The sequence below is a fragment of the Bubalus kerabau genome, chromosome 10 (assembly GCF_029407905.1).
Source record: "Bubalus kerabau isolate K-KA32 ecotype Philippines breed swamp buffalo chromosome 10, PCC_UOA_SB_1v2, whole genome shotgun sequence".
NCBI lineage: Eukaryota > Metazoa > Chordata > Mammalia > Artiodactyla > Bovidae > Bubalus > Bubalus kerabau.
Window position 1 is genome coordinate 9670674 of NC_073633.1, and position 11520 is coordinate 9682193.

Sequence of the window (11520 nt, forward strand, 5' to 3'; positions counted from 1 at the left end):
TAGCAGTTCCCCAACCCTGCTGCCCATACGAACCTCCAGAACTGACAAGAACCCCAGTGCCCAGGGGGCACCCCTTACCAATTGTATCAGAATGTCTGGAGGCCTGAGCCAGGCACTGGTATTTTTTAAGGACCCCCAGGTCATTGCACTTTCTACAAAATTTGCCAACTGCTCATTTCATTAGACCACGTGAAGTGTGGATGTGTGTGTGCCAGGGCTGGGGCGGGGTGCATGTTCCACCTCGTGGGGACACACGAAGCGGGGAACACACCGGCAGGAGAAGGGGGACCAGTGACGAACTGCAGTGAGCTCAGGTTCTGGGTGCAGGATGGAGACTTTTGTCCGAGATCTCTATCACAGTCTCTGCACACCTGCCACGGAGGTGATTACTTTGCTATCACAGAATAGATTCTGGCTGTGAGTCAAGAAGAGCTCTTGCTTCCCAGCTAAACGATGGCAAATCAATTTGAGGTCTCGGCTGGAGCTTCTGATTAGGGCTGGCAGCCAGGAGCCTCAGGCTGTGAGAGTCACTGCAGGGCTCAGCTAGGCCTTTGGGAGGAGGTGATAGGCAGGACCCAGGGGGCAGCCTTGGGGTCAAAGAGCCCCAATTTTCTCTTGCAGGGCAGGGGAAGCCTAGATGGGGCCACTGTCCAGATTTGTCTCCATTTACTTAAAGTAATAATACTGAAAGTATTGGTCATCATTTATTGAGAACTTGCTATGTGCTAGGTATTTTAATACACTTGTTGCAACTGCTGGGGAGTGCAGATACTATTATTCTTTTATATGGAGGCTCTGAGGGGCAAAATAATTTGCTCAAGGTCAAATGGCTTCAACATTACAAGCTGGGTTTGGGGCCAGAACTGATGAGAAAAATCCAAATGTTTGCTTATGGTGACTTACCATGTGTTGGTGCGTGTGTCTGAATTTTCAGCTCCTATGACTACGTCATTCAGATTGGAGGGTCAGTGCCTAGCCCAACGTTTGGCCATGAGGAGGCCCTTGGGAAGAGTTTGCAATGTGGATGGATGAATGAAGGAATGTTTGTTGACTAGAGTCTAAAGATGGGCTGAGGCATGGATCGTGAAGTAGTCCGCTTCCAGGATGCCCCCCGACCTCCAATGCCCTTTCCTCCTGGTGCCCATGTCCTGTGCAGTATCCTCCCACACCGAACCAGAGCTAGTTTATGTGACAAACAGAAAATTGCAGAAATGATGGTGGGTGACTTCTGAACCTGGGTCATGGAAGATGTTGCAGCTTCTACCTTGCTCTCATGGATTACTCACTCCAGGGGAGGCCAGCTGCCATATTGTGAGGACATTCAAGAAGCCCTCAGGAGAGGCCCTCCTGAAAAGGTAGCCTCCTGCCAGCAGCCAGCACCAGCTTGCCAGCAATGTGTCTGGGCCATCTTGGCCGGGGGTCCTCCAGCCCCAGTCAAGCCTTCAGATGAGACTGCGGCCCCAGCTTCACTAGAGATCTCAGTCCAGGACCACCAAGTCAAGTCACTCCAGAATTCTAGCAGCTGTGAGAGAAAAGAGATGTTCATTGCTTGAAGCCACTAAATTTTGGGGGTAATTTGCTATGCAGTGACAGATAACTAATACATATTCCTAAGTTTCTTTTGAGCTGAAGAGAGCTTCCTGGAAAAGACAGTGACTCCCTTCTGCCTCCCTTCTCACTTGTGACCCTTGTCTCTCAGCTTGTCTTGTGTTACAGGGAAAAGACATGAAATACATTTGGCTTTAAATCCAGGCTTCTCAATTTACTATGGAAATTAATTCTTTTCCTTCTCATTTCCATATCTCCTCCCTCCTCTCCTGTCCTCCTCTTCTTCTTTGTCTTCGTTCTGCCCTTGGTAGAAGCAGCGTTTTGTAGTAATGGCTGTCACTTCTTAGGCACCTGCTCCATGCCGGGTACTGTGCCAGTAGACCTATAGACATTATTTTCTTTAATTCCTTAAGAGACCCTGGTGGTGTTAGTCAGGTTGGGCATTATTGTACTCAATATTTTTTTTTAAAGATAAAGAAACCAAGGTTCAGAGAAATGGAATCATCTGCCCAAGACCAGACAGAAAGAATCAGGATTCAAAGCCAGGTTTGTCTGAAAACCAAAGCCTGTGCCTATTCCCATTATAAATGTCTACTTCTGAGCATTGGTGTTCTCATGAGGAAAGTGAGCACAAACCTGACCTCAGAGATTCCTGTAAGGATGAGCAGAGGTGATGCCTTTAAAGCAATCAACCCTATGGATGCCATCTAGCAGGGACTTAGTAAGTGGAAGCTTCCACCCCTTGCCCCATGTACTTTAAGATGCATTGCCTTGACCCTCTTTTAGACAAGCTCATGCCAAGTGCCTCTTACTATGAGAGTTAATGTGAGTCAGTGTGGCCAAGAGCTGGAGACCATGGGCCTGTCCCAGGATGGAGTGGGTGCCTGGCCCTGGAGCCCAAGGAGGTGGTACTATCAGCCCCTGGCCCCACCCATTCAGCCTGTACCCTGAGTCTGTACCATTTGGTGCTGGCCTGGAATGGGGAAGAGCCCTGCAGGAGCCTGCAGTCACAGTCAGCGCACCATGGAGAGGCCAGTGTGCAGAGACAGCTCCAGCTGGAGGATCCCAGCTAAGAAAACATTGTCCTTGGGGGGTATCAAATCATCTCTCAGATAAGGTAGAAAGCCCCAATTAATTACAGGCACTAAGTGAGTGGTCTGAAAGCAGAGTTTCGCAGCCAATTAAAGGGATGCTGGAGGAGGCTTCATTAACTCCCTGTCTCCTGGCAGCTCTTGGTTTAGGACCTGTCCACTTCTTTCTGTAAGGATTTCTCCCACACTCTGGGGGGCGGGAAACGTGCAAGCAGAATGCCCTTTACCAGAGATGGCACAGGAGGGACCCCTGAGTAGCATAGGAGGATGCATTTAGCTAAATCCTCTTCCCAGTCCAGGTTCTTGATGTCCTGTGCTTTGATCCCTGTGGTGAACTAAATGGTCGAGACATCACTCCATTGGAGGGCTAGCCCAGCAATCACATGGTTTGTGCTTCTCCTGCCCTCCAGACTCCCTGCTGGACTCTTCCTCAGGTGCCTCAAACCGAGAAACCCAGACCAAACTCATTATCTTCCTCCACACCTGTCTCCTAGCACCATTCTAGATCTTGGGGAATGGAACTATTAATACTTAAGATGCAGACACAAGCATTGGCCTGCACCCTCCCTCTCCATACCCCTCACAGCCAGTCCTCATGTCCTGCCAATCTTCCCTCCTGTATGGCCTTCTGGTCTACCCAGTTCTCCCCACTCACTTGCCACTGCCTGAGGTCAGCTATTGCCATCTCTGATCTTGATATTGCCCCAGTTCCTCCCTAGGCTCCTAGTTCATCCTCTTCACAACCCTAATGGTCTTCCTCAATCTGATCAGGTCACACACTTCTAAGGACCCTTCAAGGTCTCACCACCACCTGCAGGAAGAGCCCAAGCTCGACTGTGTGATATCCCACCTAGGTTGATGTCCCCAGACTCTCAGCTTTTCACCAAGAACTCAAGTTCCTGTAGACATCCCTCACCTCTTCCTACCCTACTCCACCACCCATGTCAGACAATGCCAGCTCGTTTGCCTGCAGTGTCCTCCTCTACCAGCTTGACTCTTCCTCGTTTAAAACTCATTTCGGATGCTGCCTCTTCCAGGGACCCTTCCTCAAGTGCCTGGAGTTTGCCTGTATCATTGCAAATATTTAGGTGGGTAATAGGTCTGTTTATCTGCCCGTTTCTTCCACTAATGAGTAGATTTCTGGATGGAAGGGCTGTTAGTTGATGTTCTTGGTACCTAGAACTACCTAGTGCTGCCTGGCAGGTGGTGGGAGCACAGTAAGTACTGTTTAACTGACTCTTTAGGACAAGACATTCAAGGCCCAGAATCAGAGGATTCTGGCATTTCCCACCAGGGCACTTTGGGGTGCATCTGAGGTAAAGGAGAGGAGAGGGAGGCAGAGAATAAACATCTGAATGCCTGGAGCTGTTAGTTTACTGAGGAGGGACCTGGGCCTTGGAGGTACACTGGCTGGCCTACTTGTGGAGCACACAGGTGGGCTCCCAGGGGAGCAAGAAGCCCTCATGGATCGCTTTTCTCCAACTCCCAGGCTAGAAAAGGGCCTCAGAACCTCGACCCCAGCTCTGAGAATGGCCTCAGTCTTGCAGAAGCCCCAAGAGAGCATACCTTTGTCCCCTGCCCTGCTCTGAGACACTTCCCCCACCAAGCGGAAGAGGTTTGTGGCTTGGTTCCACTGAAGCTCTGCTCAACTCCTGCTCCTCTGTGGGGAAGGGGCTGCCTCGGGCTCTGTGGGAGCAGACTCTAAGATGACCCGAGGGATCCCTGTCCCAGTGTTTGTACCCTTGTGCAGTCCTTTCCCTGCAACTGTGGTTGGATCCTGTGACTCCTAACCAATCAGTCCAATTCAGTTCAGTCACTCAGTTGTGTCTGACTCTTTGCGACCCCATGGACTGCAGCACGCCAGGCTCCCCTGTCCATCACCAACTCCCGGAGCTTGCTCAAACTCATGTCCATCGAGTTGGTGACGCCATCCAACCATCTCATCCTCTGTCATCCCCTTCTTCTCCCGCCTTCAATCTTCAGTCTCCATCAGGGTCTTGTCCAGCGTCATGCAGGAGGTGACAGTGGAACTGGGTCTTGAGAAGCTAGGGAGGGGACGGCTACCGTTCATTTTAGGCAGAGGGGACAGAATAGGCAAACATGAAGCAGCATAAGATGTGTGGGAACTACTCGGGGGGTGGTTGTTTGAAGCACAGTTAGGTGGGGTCAGACCTGGCCAGCAGGGGTCATATCACACATGACCATTTTGACAATGATGATTTTGCCCTGTAAACCACTGAAGGATGTTGGGCAGCAGAGTGACATGGCTAAGTCTGGGTTTTAGATGAATTTAGGTGGGATGGGGTGGTGAGGAGAGGGTGTGGAGAATGGAAGAGATACAGTTTAGGAGACCAGGGTGTGAGGAATGAGTGTCTATCCAAGCAGAGAGAAGAGGCTTAGCTTAAGGAAGGGTTATGCGGGGGAAGGGTAGCCAAAGGTGGTCTAGTCCTGACCCTCAACAAGGCCTGGCATGTGTCTGTCCAGAAGCAATGCTGAATGACATCCTTTCTCTGGGTCCCCGGCCTCCTGCACACAGCCTAGCAGAGGTAGAAACTCCATCAATGTTGGTGAGACAACCAGTGACAGACTTAGTTGGACTATAAGAAGGCTGAGCACCAAAGAATTGATGCTTTTGAACTGTGGTGTTGGAGAAGACTCTTGAGAGTCCCTTGGACTGCAAGGAGATCCAACCAGTCCATCCTAAAGGAGGTCACTCCTGGGTGTTCATTGGAAGGACTAATGTTGAAGCTGAAACTCCAATACTTTGGCCACCTGATGCGAAGAGCTGACTCATTTGAAAAGATCCTGATGCTGGGAAAGATTGAGGGCAGGAAGAGATGGGGATGACAGAGGGTGAGATGGTTGGATGGCATCACCGATTCAATGGACATGGATTTGGGTGGGCTCCGGGAGTTGGTGATGGGCAGGGAGGCCTGGCATGCTGCGGTTCATGGAGTCACAAAGAGTCGTACACGACTGAGCGACTGAACTGAACTGAACTGATGTGACTTGTCTCTGTGTCAGGATGCCACACCCAAGGAACTTGTGAGAAAGGGTGGCAAGAGATGGGGTGTGGGGCTTACAGTCAGACTGAACCACCAGCTCCTGGGGTTGCCAGCTGGCTTTGAAGGGCAGGATGTGAATGGCCCTGAATCTCTGGATCCAGCCCTCTCTGGCCTCAGTGGTTTCTGGGAGTCATTCATTGCCACAAGGTCCTGGCCAGAAGTGAAGGTAAAAGGGAAGGTTTTCTGGGGCCGCTCCAGCTCTGTGGATTGGCCCCTCACCTCAGCTGGTGTCGCACGTCGCCCAGGCAGTGCCGATGGACAGAAGAGGACAGACAGACCGAGAGCTACTGTACAAGGTCTTTTCTTTGTGTCATGGTTGGTTTGGTACATCTTAGCATCTGCATCATACAAAGGGGGAGCAACAGCCATGGCTTTTGGTCAGGTTCAGGGGGCGTGAAGGGGTGCCCCTCCCCTCCCCCCAGGCACTGACACATTTAAAGGAAGCAGAGCAACAAGGACACAGCACAGAGGTGGGGAAGGGGCTCCCCCACACGGGTAGGATGGCCGTCCTCGCCCAGGCCTCACTGGGACCCCCAGCCCCCACCGCCCCAAGGGCCAGCAGGAGTGCCTCTTACTCTCTTTCCATGAAGATAGGGGACACTTGGGTGGGGAGGAGAGCAGGGGCTGTTTGTGGGAGGCACGTCCTCAGTGCCAGTCTGACCCCCAGCCCCTGTGCTGGTCCCCATGTCCCAGCTGGATGGAGCAGTGGTGTGGTGGTGGTGGGCAGCCCTGCCAGCTGGGCTCAGGGGCTCCTGGGGCTGCTGCTTTGCCCCCCTTTTACTCTAGCCAGGAGCCTGTGGGGAGGCTGTTTTGCTCACCAGCTGTCTCATCTGAAAGGGACTTGAGCTGGAGTTATTCTGTCCCCTTCTCTCTCTCTGGCTCTCGCCCTCTCTCACAGCCAGAAGGGTCTCTTGACCTTGCATTTGGAGGAGACACCTTCTGGCCCTGGATTGGAGGATGTACCTGTGTGGAAACCCTAGCCCTCACCAGTGCCCGGCACAAGGGACCTGGAGAAGCCCATTCTCTGCTCTCCGGCGGTCAGCTCCCAGGCACACAGAGAGGAGGAGGCCTTCCCTGGCAACCTGGCCTCTTGTTCTGTTTTCACTCATGGGCGCTGATCGCTCCTTCCTTTCTCCTAGCTAGGGGATGCCTCCCTTGTGTGCTGTGTGTGTGCGTGTGAATTGTGGGGTCACTCCCTCCCTGCCCCGCCTCCTGAGTGTGTCGCATGCACACTGCCCCATTTGGGTGTGACATACACTCTGCGTCCTCCCATCAGCGGGCCTCACGTCCCTCTCACCCCATGTACTTCATGGGACCATCCATTCCCAACTAGAGTGCCCCACAAATATTTTGTGCCCCCACAAGTGTGTTGCCCATGACATCCTCTCTGGTCACATGTTAGCCTCTCTCCACAGTGAGGTCTGTGTCAGGAACGATGGTCATCATGTTTCTCTGGACCCAGGAGTCATCCCCTGGAAGTGTATGCTTCAGCAGAAATTCTTCCCCTGTCTCCTCCTCTGGAAAGATGGCTAGTCCTGCAGCTCAGAAGCAGGCTGGAGGAGTCTGGGATGTGCACCAGCCTGAAGCCAGACAGCCTGGAAGGCACTCTCCTCTGGGAAAAGCCCTGAGCCCACTCTGGGCGTGCAGAGGGGCTGTGAAGACTGTGAGAGACACCCTCTGAGTGTCTGGTGCTCCTTGGGCCTGCCTGGGATGTCCTGCATGTGTGAGTAGGTTCCCCTGTGCATCTGAAGGCCCCTGGGCCTTGGTCTCCACTGCCCACCTCATATTCTCTGTGCCTTGGTACCACCTCTGAGGTCTGTGGGCCCTTGTCAAGAGGGAGACCTCTCTAAACACGTGGGGCCCATCCCTGTGTCTAGGTGGAAGCTATACACAGGGTTGGGGAGGTCTAGGGCCCCAAGATTGGACCCCGTCTGTTTCTGCCTCAGGCCCCTGGGGCCCCTGAGAATGACCATCCTGCCCAGGATAACAGACACAAATAGACAAGCAGACAACAGGGGTGCAAGGTGGCTCCCCATCACAGACACAGGCACAGACACGGGCCCCTGGGGGGCAGGACACAGGGGCACAGCAGAGGTGGTAGGGGCAGGGGAGAAGGGCAAGTCCAGGGAACTGGAGCTGCTGAGGCCCTGCTCCCCATAGAAGGGACAGACAAGGGGACTTTTCTGGTTCCCTAAACATATGGATTGTTTTGTCTTGTCTTTAAAGTATTGCAGTCTAACTGATATGGCTTTAACTATTGGAAACAGACAGAGAAGACACATGTCTGTCTCTGAAATAAAAGCATAAATTCACTAAAATGGAAAACCTGCAGAATGCAAACTGGGGCCAATGGGGCAGGGGCTTTGGGGCAGGCAAGTCGCCCCCTCCCTGGCCCCTGCTTTTGGGGTAGGCCCTGGTGGGGGCCAGCATGGCTTCTTGGGGCACTGCCTGGGTCTGTCTCAGTGGACTTCTAGGACTTCAGGCAGGAACCCCCCAAGGGCAGGAGGACTCCAGGCCAAGGACAAGGTCTCCTGTTGGATGTGGCCACCCGTGACTAGTGGTTTTGGGTCCAAGAGCAGCCATCTTACCTATCTTCCTTTTCCCCAAGCACACATCCAGCACACAACTGCTTTTTCAGAGCCCACACACATGCATACAATAGTCTCAGCATATCTGACAGCTCTCTCAAACACGTACTTTTACAACATTTAACACGTTCTTATCACTCCTGATGTATACACTATTTTTGAAAACAATTGCAGACATGAGCTAACTCATGCAAGCTGTAACACACATACGAGATGGTTAGTTCGCACATATGACACAGTCTCAACTCATACATACCACCTCAAACAAGCATACATATACAAGGCTGCCTAACATACATGGGTCTCTGACACAGGGATGATGACTAACACACACACAAAATCTCAAGACACTGTAATCACAGGGCTATATGTATAACCTCAGGACACACAATTGCTGGTACAGTCTCTGCCATGCACATTCATGCACGGCTGGACACACACCTTCCTCTCTCACGTGCTCCACGACTCCCTCGTTCTCACACAATGGACTGAGAAGGAGGCCTTGAAAATTCGGGGTGGGGGGAACAAATGTCCGTCTCACATCCCAGAGGAGAGATTGTTCTTGGCCAGTGAGATGAATGAACAGACACCTTCTGTCAAGTGGGAACTGGCTTTTCCCCAAAAGCTTGGGGCTTTGGCCAGGAAGGTCAAAAGTGGTCTTCCTGGGGACTGTGGAGCCCTGGAAGCCCGTGAACAGGACAATGTGAAGAGGGGTGGGTAAGAATGGGGGCAGCGAGGCTGCGCCAAGGGGGGAGTCCCATGGCATAGGCCATCGCTGCCCAATGGCTCCAAGTGTTTTCTGGGGGCCTGGGCAGCCCCTTGGCTGGGCAAGCTGGGCCCAGCCTGGCAGTGGGGCTCCAGACCTAAGTGGAGTGGGGGGAGGGACAAGGGGCTGCCCTACCCTGGGGTCCCTCCATAGATGAGTCAAAGTCCACAGAGGATCTGTGTGGAGGGACTGGCTTGGCAGGGGCTGTGCCTCTTCGGGTGGGGGTGGCAGAGGGGTGCTCCTGGACCGGGTGTCATTAGAGGGAGGCAAGAAGGAGAGCCCCAGCCTCCTGCCCAGCCCCGGGCCTGGCCACAATAGAGCAGGCCAGCCTCAGGCTAGGCCCTGACAGGCCAGACTTACCCTGACTCCCTTTCTCAGAGCCAGGCCACTCAACCCCTGCCCTGACCTGGAGGCCCACAGGGATTTAGAGGCCAAAGGTCAGCATGCTGGGCAGGGCTGGAATGTGTCATTACTTTGGCTGGCTGGGGACAGTGGTCCTCCTGGCAGTGGGGCGCATGAAGGAATGTATGGGCATCACCACACCAGCACAGACCTCAGGCTTCCAGAGGGGGCCTCCAGTGCCTCCCGCCTTGGGCTTAACACCTCCTGTTGGAGAGAAGCTGTCTTCTTCTTTTCAAGCAACTTGAGAGTGAGGTGATGGAGGCGGGATACCCTGGATGAAGGAGGGCATGAAGGAGTGCTGAGGGGGAGGAGCCCCTGGCCGGGGAAGTGGGGCAGAGGCCAACTGAGGTTTTCCCCTTCAGAACTGAGACTTAACAGAATAAAAAGAAAAGAAAGAACCAAAAAAAAAAAAAAGAAAAGAAAAGTAACAAGTGGATGGGGCCGGGGGTTGGGGGGGCCGGTTACTTCTTGAACATGTCCTGCAGCGGCCCGGGCAGGTATTTGAGCACCGTGTCCAGGATGCTCTCCTCCTCCTCCTCCTCCTCGTCCCCGCAGCCTGCCGGGATGGCCTTCTTGGGCCGGGTCAGGCTTCCCTCGCAGGGCTGCTCCAGGGCCGCCTTCTCCTCGGCCTCCTTCTCCTCCTTCTTCTTCAGCCCATACTGGGGAGGGGAAGGGTGGAGAGGAGCATGAATGGGGCAAGGAGAGAGCTGAGTCTCACGGTCATGCACGTGCAGCTGGGGCAGCCCATGGGAACTTGCTAAGCCTCGGGCCTCCCATCTGTAAAATGGGCATAAGGGCATCTTCCTTGTGGGACTGTGCACGTCTTCTGTGGGTTTTTAACAAGAGAGAGACGATGCATAGGGTTTCTTTTAAAATAAATACCTGCCCTGATAATTTCTCTGCTTTTGTTTGAAATCTTTCAAGATCTGAAAACTGAAGGGTCTCCCACATGCTTGGGGCCCAATTTTGGTGACAAAACTTGTCTTGAGCTGATGGAAGTCTACTTAGAGCCTTGATTTTTCTGCAGGGCAAGCAGACAAGCATTGAACTGTTTGGCACCGGGTGGCAGATGCAAACCCACCGGAAGTGATGCATGACCGTGCTCGGGGCACTGTAGTCCTTCCCCCAAACATCTAAATTCTGGATTCCAAACTTGTATGGTCTCCAGGATTTCGGACACAAGGTCATGGACCTATAGCAGCAAGCATTCGGGACTGTGTGCTCTATCTAAGTTAATCTCCAAAACGGTCCTTGAGGGAGGATGTTCTGTGACATGCATTTTTCTGATGAAAAGAGTGAGGCTCAGAGAGAACTAGGCCTAAGGCGAGCGCTGGGATTCAGGGAAACCTGAGGTTGTGGGGCACCTCTTTTACCCCCTACACTCTAGGATGGGCAGGAGGGCGGCGCTGACCTTGTCTCGTATCTGCTGCCGGACCTTCTCACGCTCGGCCTCCATGCGGGCGTGCTTGGCCTTGCGTTCCTCCTCTTGCTGCCGAAGTGCCTCCTGCCGCTCCTCTTCCTTCTTCTGTGCGTCAGGGTCCTTCTCCTCCTCTCCGCCCAGCATCTTCCCCATGTCCTTGGTGGCCCCTGTGGGGGAGGGTTGGGGAAGGAAGAGGGCGGCGTCGTGGTGGCAAGGCTGGCATAGGGAGGCCCGGGGCACTGAGGCACCTGGGTTGGGAGTGGGGAGCGGGTGGGGGGGCGGGGAGAAGGGGTGCAGGGCTAGGGCCTCACCTCCAAGGGCCTGCTTCATGACGAAGTCCATGCCTACAACGCGCGTTAGTGTGCCCTAGCCAGCAGCTGAATTTGCATGCAGCGCTCCAGGCAGGCCTGGCTTGGGGGCGATGCGGCTGCCTGCAAAAAGAGGAGTTGGAGGTCAGATGGGCGAGGCCTCTGCATAGGCAGGATGGTGGAGTCAGACAGAGGAACGCCTCACTCTAGTTCGGCATCAGGCACCATCAATCAGACCCTAAAACCCAGTGCTTGGTACTTCAGGGAAAGGGGATGGAAAGGAGCTGTTTCCTGAGCACTTGCTTCATGCAAGGTATGAGTGCGTGAGCATG

At 53.6% G+C, this 11520-nt stretch overlaps 1 protein-coding gene across 1 annotated transcript; it reads right to left on the reverse strand.

Moving 5' to 3' along the window:
• Positions 1 to 9921: 9921 nt before the first annotated feature.
• On the reverse strand, positions 9922 to 11222 carry CPLX2 (complexin 2). Its single transcript, XM_055536246.1, has 3 exons — positions 11192 to 11222; positions 10872 to 11047; positions 9922 to 10119 (listed from the first exon to the last, which is right to left on the reverse strand). The coding sequence occupies exons 1-3, from the start codon at positions 11220 to 11222 to the stop codon at positions 9922 to 9924; spliced, it is 405 nt and encodes a 134-aa protein (XP_055392221.1).
• Between the last annotated feature and the right edge of the window lie 298 nt (positions 11223 to 11520).

What these genes read in the sequence shown, in the direction of transcription:
- CPLX2 (XM_055536246.1), bottom strand. Translation starts at nt 11,222, where the DNA reads ATGGACTTCGTCATGAAGCAGGCCCTTGGAG. An exon ending in CATGAAGCAGGCCCTTGGAG is followed by an intron (nt 11,048 to 11,191) that starts GTGAGGCCCTAG and finishes CCTCCCCCACAG; the next exon opens with GGGCCACCAAGGACATGGGG. An exon ending in GGCAGCAGATACGAGACAAG is followed by an intron (nt 10,120 to 10,871) that starts GTCAGCGCCGCC and finishes TCCCCTCCCCAG; the next exon opens with TATGGGCTGAAGAAGAAGGA.